Below are 19,631 nucleotides of genomic sequence, written 5' to 3' on the forward strand. Positions count from 1 at the left end.
TATGTTTGGGACTGATACCCAGTGATATTCAAAAGATGGACATCTATCTCTTCAAAATCCAGATACTTGCATGTAAAAAGGCACAAGGAGCAGGTTGAAATGTGACCCTCCAGGACCAGGACAGTGGTTGGACATTATAGAGGAAATATACTCCATGGAAAAGCTGACTCATTATTTAAGGACAAAAGCAGAGACCCATAACAACCACACAAGAAAAAAGGTCTGAAAATATTGGACCAAAGGTTCTTTATATTTATTTTGTATTTCTATTTTTCCCCATTCGTTTTGTTTTATTGTGGATTTTGTTCAAAAACTGATGAATTAAAAGATCTTAAAACTTGTCTCTGATGTATGTTTTGATATATGTTTTTATGGAAGCAAAAAAAGGCTGTACAGATGTACAGATGAAATTCCCCTCTTTGAGATTAGTAAATAATTACCAGTAAATCTGTACAATATAAAAAAAAAAAAGTTAAAAAAAAATAAAAGTTACTAAACTTAGATGTTAAATTCATACACCAAAATATCATGATGAAAAAAATTAAATAAAACTTGAACCTTCAGACAGAAAAGAATTGACTTGGATTTAACACTTGAACCTGGGGCAAAAAAGAATTCAATGGTATTTAAAGTTCAACATTAAGTTTTCAGTAGTGGTTACGTTTTGGTCTCGTCATCTCTTGAGTGGACTCACAAAAAAAATACTAAATCAATTCAATATTTATATGAACTGGCTTTGAAATGTTGGGAGCCACATCAAACTGGTGCTTATATACATTTATCTCCTCTGACCACCAGAGGGTGGATGAAATCTGAAGCATTAAATGAAAGAATAAATGTTTAACATGACAGTAGTGAAGTGTGAATGTAGAGGGGGGCTGGATTAACTCACAAGGGTTTGTGATAATTTGATTACATGCAAATGCATTTATGTGAGCATAACATCAATTTACATATAAATTAAATGTTTGAAATCAAAGGGCCCCTGTACAAGATAAGGTACATTTCTGTTTATATTGCATGTTAGTGGTATATGTTAATGCAATTCATGAAATAATCCACAAAATGATAGCAGCAAGTTGAACCTGCTGCCTTTGGGGCCCCTGAGGGTCTGGAGTGATTGCCTTCTACATCCAGCCTGGGAGACGAGTGTAATAATGAGTTACACTCAGTGTCACAGCTGGCTTTAAAGTTTCATTGTCAAATCACTTTTTGTCCATACAAGTAAGTTTCACATCAATAGTTAATATTAGTGATTATCCAGCTCGTTCTCATTCCCAGAGCGTCAAATACCGACGCTTTGTCACGGCTGTCGGCGTTTGTTGTTTTTTCTTAAACCTAACTCAGTGGTTCTGTTGCCTAACCTAAAGTGTTTTTGTTTAATTCACAACAGACTGAGATGAGAAAGTGTTGCATTATCAGTGATCAGGGTTGTATTTACCTTAGGGCTGTCAATCGATTCAAATATTTAATCATGATTAATCGCATGATTGTCCATAGTTAATCGTGATTAATTGCAAATTAATTGCACAGTTTTTATGTGTTCGAAATGTACCTTAAAGGGAGCATTTAATACTCTTATCAACATGGGAGTGGGCAAATATGCTTGCTTTATGCAAATGTATGTTTATATTTATCATTGGAAATCAATAAACACAAAATGATGACAGATATTGTCCAGAAACCCTCACAGGTACTGCATTTAGCATAAAAAATATGCTCAAATCATAACATGGCAAACTGCAGCCCAACAGGCAACAGCAGCTGTCAGTGTGTCAGTGTGCTGACTTGACTATGACTTGCCCCAAACTGCATGTGATTATCATAAAGTGGGCATGTCTGTAAAGGGGAGACTCGTGGGTACCCATAGAACTCATTTCCATTCACATATCTTGAGGTCAGAGGTTAAAGAACCCCTTTGAAAATGGCCATGTCAGTTTTTCCTAGCCAGAATTTAATTTAAAACGAATTTGCGTTAACATGTTTTTATCACGTTCATTTTGACAGCCCTAATTTACTTATGTGAAAGCATAAGAGTTATGGCGTTTTTCCATTTTGTACGATTGAACAAACCCACGTTTGAAATCAGGAAAACAGTTTAATGTAGAAAAAGTTAAAGAGGCATCCAAACATTTCATAAATGTTCTTGCATATTTCTATGAAAAGACTCATTTGGTATGATTTCTAATAAAACTAGAATTTGTTTATATGTTACATACAGCAGCTGTAACAAAGGGCGAGTTGATTTGTTTGACATGCGGTTATTTAAATAAAAAATATGAGGTACTCAGGCACCCAGAACCTTTCTTTAGATGTTAAATCTCCTAGTAATCTGTTAAAGGTTAGGGTTAGTACATCCCACACCTGAACAAGGCCCTCAGCGAAGGCCGACCAACATCTTCAGACAAAACTTTCTTGGTTCTGCAGAGAAAATGTACAAAACGATCCAAGAGAGATTCTTGGGGGAGTGAAATAGTTTCCGTGTCCTCGTTAGATCAGACGACTCCAGCTTTAATCCTCGATGCAGACTCTAGAGTTCTGTGGCAGGACCCCATTCAATGTCATCTACCTCCTCCTCCTCCTCGTCATCGTCCGAGCTATCGCTGCCTCGGATCTGCGTGCGTCTGAACTGAACTGCTTGGTGATGATGTGCTAGCCTATCAGAGAGCAGGAGAAAAGGGTGGAAATTAGCACATTAAGCCTCAGTGTGGCTTCACTCTGAAACCCCAAAAGACAGTAAAAGAAGACTTACACGATGAACTGAGGGCCCTTCTTCTCCTCCACAGGTTGAGCCTGTGGCTCTGCAGAGCGAGCCTAGAAGAGACGACAAGATGGGTTTTAAACTTTGTTTCTCAGGGTTCTTGTCAATGAAGAATGGGTTTAAACTAAATAAACATGACTACACTGGTGTTTCTGGATTTTTAAGTGTATTTACAACAAATGAAATACCCTTTACAGTACTGATTTTGTCTATAGTGTCTGGCTTTAACTAATAACTGTCTAGGCAAGAAAGTCAACATATAGAGACTTTAAACTTGCTTAAAGAGTTTACTATAATCTTTACGTTTGGGTTTAAATTAGATTGATGTTGTTTGGCAAGAAAGCAGCTTTAAACGCCTCAGTCTTCCACTGCTGGTGCATTCAATTGCTGGTGGGAAAATTAGACTGTCAACAGAGTAGGCTGTCAAACTAGGGAAAAAACAATTAAAAAGAAAAATGATAATGTAGCTTTTTGTTTTTTAAAATAAGTTACTGTTTGGCAGCCAACTCTCACATGTTGGAAGTTGTTCCACCAGCATTTATAATAAACAGTACAGAAACAGTAATATAAAGTACACTGGGGCTTATTTTCATTATCAATTAATCTGCCAATTCTATCTCAAATAATCGATTAATTGTTTCTCATCACATCACAGTTTCTCAAAAGTGCGATTTGGCATATTTAAATTGCTTGTTTTATCAAACCAACTGTGCAAAAACCCAAGATATTCATATTTATCATCATAGAAGACTAAGAAACCAGCAAATATTTACATTTGAAAAGCTAAAACCAGGTAATGTTGCGTGTGTTTTGGGGTATTTTTGCTTAAAAAATTACATAAGTGATTATGAAAATTGTGTATTTTGTCAATTTACTGACCAATCAATTAATCAGCTAATTGTTCCTTTTCACTTGGTTCAAGGTAAATGATCTTAAAGACATAAAAACACAGGAATAGTCCTTTAAATAAGAGCCGTACCTGTTGTAGTTTATCCTCGATAAAAGACAGGCTGGCATGTCGAGGGCTCTCAGGCCGGGCCTCGGCGTATGAAGGCTCGGTCACGGAGTACCGGGTGGACGGGTCGGGGGCTATAAAATCTGGGGGTCCTTCTGAGGGAGTGGTCGGTGTAATGGGATCAAACGCACTGAAGTCTGAGTCTGTAAAACTGCGATGAGAGGGGTTTTCCTCCTCGGCAGGGCTGTGAGGCGGGCTGTAACTCTCCCGGCGGGGCACCCTGGGCTCAGGCACGTTCATTAACGGAGGGACTTCTCTGAGCGAGTACTTGTCGGCGCGAGGCTCCTCGAAGGCGCGAGGCTCCTCGTCATCGGAGGGGCTGTGGTGCCCATACGCGGGCTCAGATGATCGGGCTAAAGCAGCTCCAGCTAACCTGGAGCCTCTGGGGAGCGTGTCGGTGTTCTGACCGGCGTAAGCCTCCTCCAGGTCCTCGTTGTCGGTGTAGGCCTCTCCGTCGGTGAAGGGCTCCCCGTCAGTGTCCTCCAGGTCACTGGCAGCACTGAGGTAGTCCGACTGGGTTTGATCCAGAGCATCCAAGTCCTGTTCTCCACCACTCTCCAACTGGACAGAAAAAAATGAATTAGTCATTAGTTTGCCACTGGACGGACAGCAGGATACGTTTAACAAACTGTAAGATAGATAACACAGGTGCTAACTCTTTAAAATTAAGTTTAAAAAAAATAAAAGTCTCTTTTTTTGGTAAGAAATGTAAGTCTCAGTTGTTAACCTGCACTATATTAATTTTTAACAGTTTCTTCATCTCCTGTTATTTTTATATCTGGTATATTTTTTTATACTCTGTATTACTTACTTGTGTCTTTTTACTAACATGTTTTGCACTATGGAACTGTGATGCTGGAAACTTGAATTTCCCTCGGGATCAATAAAGTTACTATCTATCTATCTATAATCTGTATATACCTGCATTAAAATCCAATTACATATTAAAGATTAACTTCAATTTAGCAACTTTCACTTTTTTATGTTAATACGTTTGTCACACAAAGACTTAATTCAGTTTAAGGTGAATTTTAAGTGCGTAAATTAAAGTATCTCATAGTCCCTTTTTGGCTGATCAAATTTCATAATCATTGGAACCGTAAATGTTTTCCAAAACTAATCATACAGTATATTAAACTTTTTTTTTTTTTTAAATGCATTATTACATGCATGGTTGTAAATTTATTTCTTGAAGGTTGACCTTGCAGAAGATTTTTCATTAAACTGTAGCAACATACTTAACTTAAAGGGATAGTTTTGAAGTTTTGAAGTGGGGTTGTATGAGCTACTTATACAATTAAGTTTATATATGATAAGTTAAATATATGATTAGTGTTGGAAATCATTTACTGTTCTAATGATTATGACATTTTATCAGCCCAAAAGGGATCATGAGATACTTTAATTTACGTCTTTTGTGTCTGTTTCTCCAAACAGGGGGCGTGCCGACCGTCATCTACTGTAGGTAATACACTGACTATGGATAAGCACCCCGTACAACCCCACTTCAAAAGACCCAAACTGTTCCTTTATTTAACATTTAACCCTTTTCTCTTTGTTTTAATCAGGTTTGTGTGTGTGGTTGCCGAGTGTCGTACCGTCACTTCAGACACCCAGACAGGTTTTGACTGTTGGTGGCGGATCTTATCCTTTAGACTCTCATACCAAACATTGGAGCTGGGCTGCAGGTCAATACGTGCTGGAGGGAAAGTCAGGAGAAAAAACATAATGTAAAGTGGGAAGTATATACATTGTTTATATTGTCTGTTGTATGTTCAATGATAACATATGACAGGGACAGATTGCTCAGGTGTTATTACCTGAGAAAAGGTGGCTGCAGTGTTTCCTCATCTTAAGGGCCTGGGTGTAGAGGCGTCTGGAGCTCTTGTTGGAGTTGGGGCTGTACCTCTGCCTCATGGCCTTGACGTCCTTGCGGCTGTGAGGGTCCAGGAACAGCACCATCGGGTGGTACTGGATGTAGTTCAGCCTTTCCACTGCAGTGGGAGTGATGTCCAGGAGAGGGTGCTTGTCCTGGGAAAAGAAGAGCGCAAAAACAGGGTGTGAGGGGTAAACAAAAACGCAAACAAAACAAGACTGTTGTTAAAAGTGACAAAATATCTACATTTAAGAATTTGGATGATAAAAAAAAAAAAACATTGTTAAAAAAAGTGACTACTACTTTTGTCTAACTGAAGCCTGGCTCACCTTCTCTGCTATTCTCCTCACAGTGTCCAGTTTAATAACGGTGGAGCCGCCGTCTCCTCCTCCTCCACTGCGAGGAACCATGTCTGTCATAACGCAAGAGGCAGAAAAACAGTGTTTATAATGTGATCATCAGATCAGAGAATTACTAAAACTCAAACGATAGGACAGAATTTTCTCGTCTCGTGAAAATGAAGAAACCAACCTGCCGCTTCGTATTCATCAGGCTTCTCTCTGGCCAGCTTCTCCATGGCGATATCATTAAGAGGACCCAGAATGACGATGGGTCGTTTGAAATTAGCTGGAGACACAAACAATTCAGGGCTATTGAAACTTGCTCGACTCAAGTTCGGACATGAATCTATATGACATCATCTGTGTGTGTGCGTGTGTGTGAGGGTGAAAAACAGGCCAACCTTCTCGGAGCAGGACTCTCTCATAGGCCGGGAATTTTCCCTGAATGGTGAGCTGCAGCAGGTCGTCACGAGACCGGCGGACGTTCTTTTCATTCTTCTTGTTCCCTCTGAGCCCCCGTAGTTTCCAGAACTCGGCTCTAGGCCCCGACACCTGCCTCTCTCCGCTCACCCGCTGCGACTGCTCTATGCTGGCAAACGTCTCAGCCCTGCAGGAGATAATGACAGATGTAAGAACTGAGTCGTGGCTTTTGGTTGAAGGGATAGTTCGGGTGTTTTGAAGTGGGGTTGTATGAGGTACTTACAGAACAGACAGGAGTACCAGCACAGCAGCAAAGCAATGTACTGCTGTGGACAGGGGCAGCAGCAAAACCTATTTTAGCCCCTTAAAGAAAGGCTGACCTAAAAATATCAATATCAGTACAAGTGTACGCTATATTTAGAGTATTTTCGCCAGTTTATCTTGCCGTCAGCTATACAGTCTATGTTTCTGATGGGGAACTGAAGCCGTTTCTATGCTCTCACCAAAGCCACCAGACTCCATTGAAAAAAACAGTTATTTTACCTCACTGAACACGGGAGTTGCTGGTCCAACGCTACTTTCTGTAATTGTGTGACTATGGAGTTTTAAGGCCTTAGTTCATATCCACCAAAGTCACACAATAACATAAACAAACTAACCGATCGAGGCAGCTGTAGACCAGCAACCCCCGTGTTCTGCAAGGTAAAATTACAGTGTTTTTCAATGGAGTCTGGTGGCTTTGGCGAGAGCAAAGATGGATACAATGGCTTCAGTTCCTTGTCGAAAACAGCTGTCACACAACAAGGTAAAATGGTTAAAATATTCTAAATATAGCATACATATAAACTGATATTGTTTTTTAGATGAGCCTTTCTTTTAGATGGTTAAAATACTTTTGCTGCTGCCCCCGTCCACAGCAATACATTGCTTTGCTGCTGTGCCGGTACTTGTGTCTGTTTCTCCAAACTGGGGGCGTCCTGACTGTCATCTACTGTAGGTAGTACACTGACTATGGATAAGCACCTCATACAGCCACACTTCAAAACAACCAAACTATCCCTTTAAACTAGAAATCTAAATCTCTTTTCCTATCTCCTCCCGACCTGGCTTGGTTGGGGATGGTGCCTTTATCCATCTCGTGCAGGTCGTTCCCCATGCGGCTGGCCAGCCAGTTGCCCAGCTTCCCGCGGTGCATTGTGTCCACCACCCTGAACACCTCTCCTCTGGTGAAGCTCAGACCAATGGGGCCTTCTGCCTCGTGGTCAAAGTGGGTGCGAACATAGAAGTTGTCTGCCAGGTTGGACTTGATGATCTTCTTATAAACTGAGGAGGGGAAGATTAAGATCAGTCCATTCAGTCACTGATTGACAGACGCTTTACCCATGATTATCATCTGAGAGGTTTAGTGATAAACTTACTGTCCATCTTGTTCTGAGTGCGGATTTCAACCCGCTGTCCTGTCTTGATGTTCAGGAGGAAGTTGGCTGCCTCTTCTCGTGTGAATTGACCAAAATCTACTTTATTTACCTGAACAAACGAGAGACAAGTTTAAGGTATAAGATATCTTAAGCCAGATACAAGATAGAGGACTTTTAAATTCCGAAAAACTGTAAAAAGACATCTTTATCTAATATCCCTTCTTGTTTCTTTCTTTTTTATTGTCTTTTGTTTTTCTTCCTTGCACTGAACAGCACAGAACAAGATAAATTGTGCTGACTCATGATGACCTGTGAAAATTAGCTGACAAGCCCAAAAAAATAGGGGCTGTAATTGAGCTTTAAATAGAGTTTCCTGTTCTAGATGTTGAGATAAATATTAACCTCTTCATTGCTGTTAAGCTTTAAAAAGTTAATAATGAGCTACTGCACAGTGTACAACTTAAAGTAAGGCGTCCTTGTCTCACCTGCATGATCTGGTCTCCCTCTTTCATCCCCTCTATGTACGCCGGGCTGTTTGGCTGAACTCCACCTACAAATATGCCGACGTCGTTGCCCCCCACGAGCCTCAGGCCCACACTGCCCTCCTTCTCAAACGACACGGTGTGAAGGTCTGAGCTGTACCTGAGCGAGCGAGAAGAAGAATCTGTTGAGATGAGTTAACCAGCTCAAAGACGAAGATGCATATGAATAAGTGAGCAGTACTCACCCTGGATTAGGTGCTGGGTACGAGTCTGGAGGGAGGGAGTAGATCGGCTCTTCTACAGGCTTTGCTAGAAGAGATACGGAAATGGTGAGAATCCCTGCTGGTGCTGCTAATAAACATTTTCTTTGTTGTCAGTTAATCTTAGTATTTAGTTTATAAAATGTCAAAAAAGTATAAATTACAAAAAAAGAATTTATCAATAATCAAACTCAAAACGTATTTTGCTGTCAATCAGGTTAAAGCAGTAGTTCAAGTCTTGGGCCTTACAGTAGGTGGGTGGGTTGCTCTTCACTGAAATCCCAGACTTGAGGGTGCCAGTTCCATTAGCAGGACGAGGAGCTCTGTGAGGCAGAGAACATTTTTTACATTTTTATTGTTTGTTTTTTTTACATATATTTCTTTTATTTATTTTGAACATGTTATCGAATAATAAATAAATAAATAAAAAATAAATAAAATGAACAGTTAATGTATAGCAAACTCTTAATATACAAATTCTTATAAACAATATAAAAAAACAATAAATACATATTACATGTTCAAAAAGGAGCAGGTTAAGAAGTGTACAGTTATTTTCAATTTATTTAGATGAATTGAGTTATGTTTCTGCATAACTCAAACAAATATCCCAATAAGTATCTTAAATACAAGTCACAAACAACGACCCAATGCTACCATGCATAACCCAAATATCCACCTGTCGTCAACCAGACATAACTTAAACAACTACCTCACGTTGATCCCACCAACCCTTCCTCATCCCTATACCTCCCAAAAAACATTTTTTGCACATCTTCTTGAATTGATTTATATCTGGGCTTTGCATCATCTGTGATATTTGTGTAATAACACATTTCAATAACACACAAAGAGTTTTTATGATACTGATTTGATTTTGATCACAAGTAGAGTAAACACTCATTAAACAAAAAGTGCTGCTTTGCATTATGCAAAACCTCATTTAGACAGTCTCTAGATCAGTCTTCTCTGTTAAAGGAGCAAAATGATGGAACCGTCTACCAACTGAATTAACAATGCAACACGATTTTAATGTAATGTTTATTTTGCTATTTTAACTATTTTTTATATTAAAAAAAAAGCCTCCTGTGGAAAGGTGTAAATTAGTGTTTCGCTACAAACACTAAACATAGTGCATGGTATATGTATGTTACAATTCTAATGTACTACTACTAAACTAAACTAAACTGTTTGCTTTTTATCTAAAATGTTTTATATATGTAATACCTTCTTATCTTATACAGTATGTTCTTGTTTATATGTTTTTGTCATATATGATCTTTGCCTGTTTTTAGTTTTTATTTGAAGCACATTGAGTCTACGCGTGTTGTATGAAATGTGCTATAAAAATTAAATTTGATTGATTTGATTTTTCAACTAATGAAGTGCTTGCTACGTGCTCAGCCGTACCTGCGGTGGGTCTCGTCCCGCTCAGAGCTCCCAGACCTCCTGAGTTGTGAAAGCTGGTCCGACTCTGAGGAATCTGAACAACAGAGACTGTGGTCAGGACTGACTTATAGCCTTTCTGCTCTAATACATAAGATGACAACACAGAGGAGGAGAGGATGAGTGAAGGAGAGTGAACTCACCGTCAGGAGGAGGTCTGGTGGGTGAAGGGGCGCGACGAGGAGGCTCCTGCTTCAAGGCGACTGAAGTGGATTTTATGTCAGGCAGGACTCTGATTGAAAGACAAATACATGCGATGAACTACAATACGTCATTTAACCTTTTTTTTTGTCATCTTGTGATACATAGTAAGAAATAAAAACAGTGTATTAAATGTCAAAGGTGAGATTGTTAATTCAAATATCTCATCGAAACTAAAATCTTTTTGTACACGAGGAGTTGAATTGAAACATTATGTGATGCAATCCCTGCGGGAAGTCCCGTCATGTGCATCAGTGTGTACAGAGGGTGTTACAATGACACAACATTTGTGTTTGTGTTAAGCAGATGATTCAATCTGTTAGTTTCATTTCACAGATCTTCACCACAGTGAAGCAGTTACCTAAAAAGGTGCACTCACATTTCTCAACATTAACAAATAACATTTTCAACTGTGTGTTCTGCACCAAATCCTACTGCAAATGTTTATTGGTGGACTCATTGTTTATTAAATTTTTCAAAAGATCTAGCTTTTAATAAGCTAGCCTACTGTATTCTGGATTTATATAACACTAATTACCAGCCGTGACACTGACGCTGGTATTGTTTTCACCTTGTGAGTACTTTGCCAGGTGTTTATATGTCTATCTGTCTGTGGACAGATTTTGTCAACGCGACAACTGTGCAAGATACAGTCACGAAACTTTACAGGTGTGTAGTTGAGATCGAAAATGAAGGCTGAGTTTAAACATGGCCGTAATCCGAGCACTAGATTATATTACTTTTGTCTGTGCAACAAGTACCCCTCAAGGATCAAGAGTTTAATTCTATTTCCAATTAAATATTTTCTTCTAAATGTGCTCAAACCAGGACTAGTAAACCTAAGTCGGTTTATTTTTTTTATTTTAAACAAGTTTTCTAGTCTTCACTGACCTGAACCAGGGTTATTATAGTAAAACTAAAACTGAAACTAAAACAAAAATAAGCAGTGAAAAATATTTTTAGTAAACCGAAACAAAATAAAAACTATATCCTTTAAGAAAAACTCAAACTAAATCGAAACAATATGGGTAAAGAGCTAACAAAAATAAAATAAAAGTGATCCTAAATTAATTTCGGTGTTAGAAATTCATGCTGACTCCTTTATTCAGTAGTGATATATTAGAGCTAAAAAGTAACTATCAACTCTGGTGACATTGAACAACAGAAAATGAATGGACTTGACTTTTCAGTAGATGGCGCTATGCTGCAATTGCATCACAAAAGTAGTATAAAGATTAAACATTATGGCCATTCCTACACAGTTTTCCAACCGTGTATTTTGTATTTATCTGTAGCTACATACTTCTGAGACATTATACATGGCCCTAACAAAAACAAACTAAATATATAAAAACTGAAACTAAAACTATGAAACACACTCTGAAAACTAACTACAACTAAAATGTCAAAACTAAAACAAAAAAAAACCCTATTATAACCCTGACCTGAACTCACTTTGTGATAAAGACCCCGTCGTAGTACAGAGTAAATAGTAGATTATCAGAATAAAGTGATGCTAAGATATTTAAGACCAATAAGGTAAGACTTTTCAGTTGACTATCAATACAGCATACAGTATGTGATCTAGTTCTGATGGTTCACCTGCTCAGATTACTATCAATAGCCTGCTGGTTTACCGTCAACAGTGTTGGTTGAAGTTAAATTTAGGCCCTCAGATGTACTTGCTAAGTTTAGAGTTAGGTTTCTGGTCAGTCCCAAAGCAGGTCATGTTTATGAAAACTTATTGAGTAATGAATAAGGCTGTCAGAGTTTCTTTAATGCATTAACACAACTTGTGATTTTTCGGTTGTAGCAGGCTCAGTTTTAAAACTAGAGTGAAGGAGGCTAAATAACGCTTTAAATAAATTTTGGCGAGGAAAAACTGTCATGGCCATTTTCAAAAGGGGTCCCTTGACCTCTGACCTCAAGATATGTGAATGTAAATGGGTTCTCTGGGTACCCACGAGTCTCCTCTTTACAAACATTCCCACTTTATGATAATCACATGCAGTTTGGGGCAAGTCATAGTCAAGTCAGCACACTGACACACTGACAGCTGTTGTTGCCTTTTGGGCTGCAGTTTGCCATGTTATGATTTGAGCATATTTTTTGTATCCTAAATGCAGTACCTGTGAGGATTTCTGGACAATATTTGTCATTGTTTTGTGTTAATTAATTTCCAATAATAAATATATACATACATTTGCATAAAACAAGCATATTTGCCCACTCCCATGTTGATAAGAGTATTAAATACTTGACAAATCTCCCTTCAAGGTACATTTTGAACAGATAAAAAAATGTGATTAATTTGCGATTAACTATGAACAATCATGCGATTAATTGCGGTTCAATATTTTAATCGACTGACGGCCCTAGTTTTGAAACATTGCAATGTGTTTCTTAGCACTTGAGACTCGACTACTGCGTGGTACAATACTAATAACTTGTCTGTAGACGCCTGACATGTTGTAGTGAGTCAACTTCAGACAAAAGATTTTTCAGACGTCTCTCACCTGTATCGGTTGTTTGCCTTGTTGGAGGTTGTGCTGCCTGTAGATTCCCTGCGAGGTACGGATGCGTAACTGGCCTCTGATTCAGACTCTGAACGAGCTGTGAAGATCAATAAATAAAAGCTACCATTATGAAAACAATTTCATACATCAGCACACCAATTTGGCAAGATATTCATGGCCAGTAACTAAAAAAAAAAAAATGAGGATAACCATGTCGGTAAAAACACATTAAGAAAAAATTGATTCAAAATTTTCACACTACGTAAAATGTGCTTTATATTTAATCCACAAATAAAACTCAACTGAAACATGATGTACAAACACACCTTTCTGCGGCGGATTGCTGGTAGTGACGCTGGGTGGGTTCCATCGCCGCGTCTCCATCTGGGGCTGCAGGGCAACATCTGGCAGGACTCTGGAAGAGAAGAGAGGGATGAGGGAGTGAGGGAGGAGGAAGACAACAAATCTCAGTTACGTTTGGAGAGGGGGGGACCGTGGCTAACATGATTATTGATGAGAGGATGAGACTGAAATGTTGAATATTCACCTTAGTGTCTCTGAGGGAAGCTCTTTCTTTGATGGTTAAACTGCTTTGTAACTGATCAAAATTAACCATTCAGTAGCATTAGTAGTATTTCCTGATCTTGTAATGTCGTGTTTGCTATCAATTTTTATAACATGCTGAATAAAACATGCAGATTTGCAATCAGGGGACCTATTCTACAGATATTTGATTGGAATATTGTTGCTTCAATGATAAGTGACCTCTGTTTAATCAGCATTTAGCCACATACAGGAGCGGGACATGTTCAGTGTAAGTCACTTTTATTTCATTGGTTAACAAAATGTCAACACAAAACACAAGGTACACAGTCAAAAACACAAATCAAGCAAAATCAAAAGGCTATAAAATGAGACTTAAGGCACAAAATGAGCAAATCAATCAAAATCACAAGACAGAAAGGGATAATTTAAGATTTAAAAAAGGTAAATAAAAACATGTGATTAGCTAAAGTTAAAACGGGAGAGGCGTCTGCTCAGTGTCCCAGTCCGTGAGATCTTGTTGGGTTTCGGGGAGGGGGTGTGAGGTGTTGGGAGGACCTTCATCTGTACCTGTATCTGCTGAGGGAGTCCTGGTTGTAGGTGGTGCTCTGCCTCTGAGGAGGCCCCGGGCCGACTTCCGAATCAGAATCAGAGTCTGAAATAAGGAAAACGTAAGATATGGCAGATTAAAACAGCAACAACTTTCACTGTGTTGCAGCATAACACAAGTATTTAAATTGACCTCAAGATATGTGAATGAAAATGGGTTCTATGGGTACCCACGAGTCTCCCCTTTACAGGCATGCCCACTTTATGATAATCATATGCAGTCATAGTCAAGTCAGCACACTGACAGCTGTTGTTGTCTGTTGGGCTTGAGTTAGCCATGTTATGATTTGAGCATATTTTTTATGCTAAATGCAGTACCTGGGAGGGTTTCTGGACAATATTTGTCATTGTTTTGTGTTGTTAATTGACCTCTAATAATAAATATATACATACATTTGCATAAAGCAGCATATTTGCCCACTCCCATGTTGATAAGAGTATTAAATACTTGACAAATCTCACTTTAAGGTACATTTTGAACAGATAAAAAAATGTGTGATTAGTTTGTGATTAATCACGATTAACTATTTTAATCGATTAATTGACAGCCCTGTTATCAACAGAATGTGGAGAGGTTACAGTGTTGACGTTATTTCAAAGACATCTATGTATTTTGTTGCAGAGATATCTACTGAAATGAGCATGCTAACCAGCTAGCCCCGGCCCATCCTGTTTTCGTTATACCACTTGTACTTTGAGAGGTGATAGTGAGTCACTTTAGCGTCCAGTCTGCCCTCATGAGAGGCCGAAGAAGTAGCGCAGCCCCGAGGGCTGGTCAATCACGTTAAAGGTACAGGGTCTGTGTAGGTGTTGATAGTTTGTTTATTGGATAAAATCCAAAGTGGCAGGAACGAGAAAACAACTTGTATTTTCATTTCGTCCTCCCTGCCACCAGGAGACTACTTCGACGGTAGAAGAGTGGTCGGCAGCTCTGGGAGATGGACCTCCAGTTGGCGGTTAGCTGTAGTAACACAAATTCAACCAGTGCAAACCTCAGTGCCGGAAGTCACAGCGGACTGTGGCCAGCAGCTGGGTCCAACCTGTGTAACGGCAGCAACAGAAAGTTTGTTGATCCGGCGGGAAGTCAGGGCAGAACCCCGGGATCAGACCCCAGCACTGAGGTTAGCGCTGGCTAAATGTGAGTTACTACATTTAACCGCTAATTGAAGGTCCATTTCCTGGAACTGCTGCAAGCTCCCCTCCCGGTGAAGTGGTCTACTGGTGGCGGGGAGGACGAAACGAAAATTCAGTCATTTCTGCCACTTTGGATTTAATCCAATAAACAAACTATCAAAGTGTACACGGACCGCAAAGCCCCCGGTTAGTGGCACAGTAAACGCAATATAGGCCCACGCCACACGTGAAGATTATAAGATAACTGTTATTTTGACCGTCTCTCAGAGTTTCAGCAGTTTGGTCAAATTCAATTTAAATTGTATGGACCCAGTAGTGCTGCCCCCGTTTTTTTTTTGGAGCATTTGGCCAGATCTTACACATTGCACCTTTAATGCCACTTAAAAGTTGATATATGTAGTGTTTAATAATTAGTAAAACCTTTCATTTTAGAGTCCTTTCAATCAAACATGTTTTTTTTAATGATTCAGATGAACTGAACCTTTAACATGTCACACCATGTCATGTTTAACAGACAAACTGCGGGATTGATTTGTAATACAAATCAAAGAAACACTGCCACACACTGAGGTTACTGATTATTTCCACCATGGTTTAAAAATACTGCACAGAGCTCCCTTCATGGTTGCTCTGGCTTTAGCGTTATTTGACTGTTTACACGTGTTTAGCAAATGTCAAAGCGGTGTCAGAGAAGTCCGGGATGTATTATATAAAAAAGGAAGTTGGATTGTTCTGTTTTCTGTTTATGTGTGTGTGTGTGTGTACTGACCTGGGGGCGGGACTCTGAGAGGAGAGCTGACCCTCCTGTGAGGCTCGTTGCGAACATTGATGGGGGAGGCTCTCAGTCCTGTGTGGGCCAGATCAGGAAGAACTCTGGGGAGGAAAACACAGTTAGGTGCCTGGTGGAAAAAACATTTCTCATGATGTTTATCAGCGTTGTGATTCACTAGCAGGTTCTCTAATCAAAGCTTGGCGTTGAGTCAAGTGTTGTCCTTACTTGTATCTGCTGTTTGGACGGGGGCTCGGTCTGCGTGGCGGAGGGGAACCGCTGCGGTCAGAGTCGGAGTCCGACACCGGCCTGCGAGGCCGTGAGGCGGAAGAGGACGCACGAGAGGCGGTCCAGCTGGGGGCCACAGGAGAGGACTGGGGGTTGGGGAGGATGGACATACCAGACAGAGATCTGGAGAAAGAGCAATAAAAAAAATATTTATTCCATATTTGACATTTGTTGTGTTTACATGCCCTTGAGTAATCTGGATATTGTTGTCCTGTAAACATGAATCAGGTTTTTGTTGCTAAGTTGCAAGGTGATCAAATAATACCCCTGGTAGAAAGAATCGTAAGAATTATAACTATTGATTCTTTGGGACTTTACTGTATATCTACAGATTTGAAATCGAAATATATGGCACACGTGATGAGTTTGATGAACATTTAATCAGTTAACTGACTTGTATTTGCTGGAGTGATCCCTCATGTCCGGACTTTCTCTCCTGACAAGAGGAGGAGAGGCACTGCGGTCCGACTCAGACTCAGATGGAGCTGAAGAAACAACAATCAACAGTAACAAACATCATTATTGTCTATTTATTGTCCGACTGAGTAATTTCACCTACATCTGTTGGATTTCAATAAAACTTCATATCGCTCTCCATCATCACCGTTTGTCTGAGTATGTGATCGACAGCTTATGTGTAGTTCTGGTAAAAGAGTGATTCTCGGCGGGACTGACCTCTGCGAGAGGCGTAGCTTTTTACGGGAGGCCGAGTCAAGGTGGAGCGCATCGGTGATGAATCCCGAGACTTGGCTGGAGGAGCTTCAGCTCTCGTTCTGCGGGAAAAAAAGATACAAGAATTCTTCAGTGCCTTTATTCTTAAAAGGTATAATATGCAGTATTTTCCAAAAAAAAAACGATGTATAAACTGATTAACTCAGACTCAGATGGCCTGGTGGCTAGATGATAGAACTAGCATGTCAGTGGTGAGATGAGAAGTTTTGGGTTATAGCCGACAGACTGAGATAAATCCATACCAAAAATAACTATTAAATAAAAAATACACTGTACAAGTGTAGGTAAGAACATTTTGTAGGCAGTTACCCAAGTAATAGCATTATTGAAGTAAAATAAAATAAATTAATAAATGAAAATAAAGTTTTTTTTAAAAGTTTATGCATATTATTATTATTGTCATTATTATAACTTGGTTTCTTAAAATTATTTAATTTATTATTATAATTATTTATGTATTGATTTTCTTGCGTTTTTTGACATTATGTTTGTTTATATTGACAAGAAACATGACAATACCATGTTTTGTTATCTTGGAAAATGATATTTCACAATAGAAACATTAGAAACTAGAATTACCGCCTTGCGGTTGTATGCCTCCGCCAACCATTCAATTTACAGTTCAAATCCATGTCTGTCCAAAATATCATCACTTCATTTTATCCTGGTAAACATTTGTGTGAAATTGTCATAATTGATTTATGGCCAAAAAACGCTTTTTGTGAAGTCACAGTGACCTTGACCTTTGACCACCAAATTCTAATCAGTTTATCCTTGATGCCAAATTTTAAGAAATTCCCTCAAGGCGTTCCTGAGATATTGCGTTCACAAGGATGGACTGGACGGACATACGGACAGACGTACAACCAGAAAACATAAAAAAATACTCAAACTACTATAAGATTACAACTACTACTACTTCTACTTTACGTTTAATATGTGGTGGTGGGTGTTGTGTGTACCTGCGTGTCCGTTTCTCTCTGTTGGGTTGACGTGATGCTCTGTGAGTCGGGGCATCTTCGTCAAGGTCCGAAATGTCTGATGAGAAACATAACAAGCGACTTCTATTAGTGAGGCCACAAATTCTGCAAAGACAAACTCCTTCATCAATGACTTCCACATTTGTTTTCTCTCATTCACGTCTTTCCTCTGACACACTGTGCTTTAGACGAGCACGCTCACATTTAATACCCCACATCTCTTCCCTCCCTCCCTCCCTCCCGCTCCACCTCCATCGCTCACCCTCAAGTTCGGAGCTGCTGTTTCGGCGGCGGTCGTTATCACTGTTGGGGGCGCTGTCCTCCACCTCTGGGATGCTGACCAGGAACCTGCGGTCGTCCCTGAGGACCGTCATGGTCAGTTTGCCCCGGCTCTTCTCCACCAGGTGCTTGGTCTCCAGCAGGGACAGATTCTCCGTCGTCATGCCATTGATCTGGTTGAAAGGAGACAAATCATTTAACACAAAGGGAAAAAAGAGAGAGTTGTTGTGTATTGACACTGTGGTTTTAAGATTAATCATCCAAATCTTAATTTTCACCTTGAGGATGAGGTCTCCCTCCTGCAGCGTTCCTTCTTTTGCAGCCAGGCCTGTTTCTGTCATGTGCTTGATGAAGATCTGGCTGCCCAGCTTCAATCCATACTCTGCAGAAAGAGGACGACAACAAGAGTCCAGTCAGACATCAGCGCTCTCCCCGCGAGTACGTAAGGACAAACTTCCTGAAGTCTTACCATCGGTGATTCTCTTTTTAAGCAGTGTAGTTCTGATGGGTTTCTCTACAACGTCCTGAGGCGGCAGCCTCTTGTACCCCGACGACAACGGTAGTGTGTTCCCATGCCCGTTGCGGTCGGGTGAGGCGCTGCGGGCGCGGTAACGGTTGTGGTCCCGGTTGTCGCTGCCGTCAGAGTAGCGTCGCGTTCGTCTGGGAGGGTCGTTTTCCAGCAGGTTGGAATGGGAGGCAGCCCGAGTCGGTCTGGTGGTTGCTGGGATCTGGATCTTGCGAGGGCGTTTCACTGTCTGGAGAGAGGAAGATAGAGAGGGGCAGAGATTTAAAAACACGAGTGGGCGGTGATGCATTGTAGATGTGGTGTTTTGGGTTGGTGCTTCCTCCATACTCACCACGTTTGCAGTCTTGCCACATGTCTTGAGAATCTGAATGGTGTAGTTAGAGTGGACATTCTCCATGGATACTCCATTGACCATGGAAATTTGGTCTTTGGTGCTGCAGAGCACAAGCAAACGCACACGTGAGTCTGGTTCTGTTCTATTGGTGGGTTCATAAACTTTTAGGGCACTTTTACAAGCCATAGTCGGTTTGGTTTGTCCGAATCAGAGCGAAATTGATACTTTTGGTTTATTATTGTTATTTAGTGTGGTTAAGTTTCACAATGCACAAATTAAAACAGACCAAATAGAAAAAAAAATATTCTGAGGACGTGTACGAAGGAGCGAATTTATCTTTTTCGTTCTCTGATATAATGCTGTTGAAGTTTTTTCAAATTTGACTCGCCACTGATCTATTGTGCGCACAAATCCCTTCTCCGCTATGAGTGGTGGAAGTAACAAAAATTAATTTATAAAAATGGAGGTGATGAAAATGCATGGGAACAGAAAAATAGAGTGATAAATTATCAAGTGATTTGATTAATTTAAAGCCGATTTGATTAAAATAGTTGTGATATGATGAAAACAGAGCCATGTTTCATCATTTTCACCATCTTACATTCATCATTCGTCATTCACAACACCAAATTGCCATTTATCATTTAAGGAAAGTGACCTCAAGGGTTCGAAGTCACAAAAAGTAATTGAAGAAAAGGGGA

General features: G+C 39.9%; 1 protein-coding gene across 4 annotated transcripts in view; it reads right to left on the reverse strand.

Annotated features, from left to right (window-relative positions):
- Window positions 1-1,937: 1,937 nt before the first annotated feature.
- The window catches only part of tjp3 (tight junction protein 3), a 32,439-nt gene continuing 14,745 nt past the window's right edge, over window positions 1,938-19,631 (reverse strand). For all 4 annotated transcript variants that reach the window (XM_037770702.1, XM_037770700.1, XM_037770701.1 and 1 more), the window contains exons 4-30: window positions 18,928-19,030; window positions 18,540-18,825; window positions 18,349-18,452; window positions 18,054-18,243; window positions 17,774-17,849; window positions 16,755-16,852; window positions 16,474-16,564; window positions 16,020-16,202; window positions 15,792-15,895; window positions 13,850-13,934; window positions 13,063-13,151; window positions 12,737-12,833; window positions 10,163-10,251; window positions 9,984-10,056; window positions 8,823-8,896; window positions 8,559-8,622; window positions 8,317-8,473; window positions 7,832-7,940; window positions 7,517-7,736; window positions 6,395-6,600; window positions 6,184-6,279; window positions 5,982-6,064; window positions 5,597-5,807; window positions 5,375-5,475; window positions 3,741-4,337; window positions 2,753-2,814; window positions 1,938-2,657 (exon numbers count right to left, since the gene is read on the reverse strand). In XM_037770702.1, coding sequence (XP_037626630.1) covers window positions 2,531-2,657; window positions 2,753-2,814; window positions 3,741-4,337; window positions 5,375-5,475; window positions 5,597-5,807; window positions 5,982-6,064; window positions 6,184-6,279; window positions 6,395-6,600; window positions 7,517-7,736; window positions 7,832-7,940; window positions 8,317-8,473; window positions 8,559-8,622; window positions 8,823-8,896; window positions 9,984-10,056; window positions 10,163-10,251; window positions 12,737-12,833; window positions 13,063-13,151; window positions 13,850-13,934; window positions 15,792-15,895; window positions 16,020-16,202; window positions 16,474-16,564; window positions 16,755-16,852; window positions 17,774-17,849; window positions 18,054-18,243; window positions 18,349-18,452; window positions 18,540-18,825; window positions 18,928-19,030 — 3,775 coding nt within the window. In that variant the 3' untranslated portion in view covers window positions 1,938-2,530. The remainder of the gene's footprint in view (window positions 2,658-2,752; window positions 2,815-3,740; window positions 4,338-5,374; window positions 5,476-5,596; window positions 5,808-5,981; window positions 6,065-6,183; window positions 6,280-6,394; window positions 6,601-7,516; window positions 7,737-7,831; window positions 7,941-8,316; window positions 8,474-8,558; window positions 8,623-8,822; window positions 8,897-9,983; window positions 10,057-10,162; window positions 10,252-12,736; window positions 12,834-13,062; window positions 13,152-13,849; window positions 13,935-15,791; window positions 15,896-16,019; window positions 16,203-16,473; window positions 16,565-16,754; window positions 16,853-17,773; window positions 17,850-18,053; window positions 18,244-18,348; window positions 18,453-18,539; window positions 18,826-18,927; window positions 19,031-19,631) is intronic.

This window comes from Sebastes umbrosus, chromosome 5 (assembly GCF_015220745.1).
Source record: "Sebastes umbrosus isolate fSebUmb1 chromosome 5, fSebUmb1.pri, whole genome shotgun sequence".
Taxonomy (NCBI): domain Eukaryota; kingdom Metazoa; phylum Chordata; class Actinopteri; order Perciformes; family Sebastidae; genus Sebastes; species Sebastes umbrosus.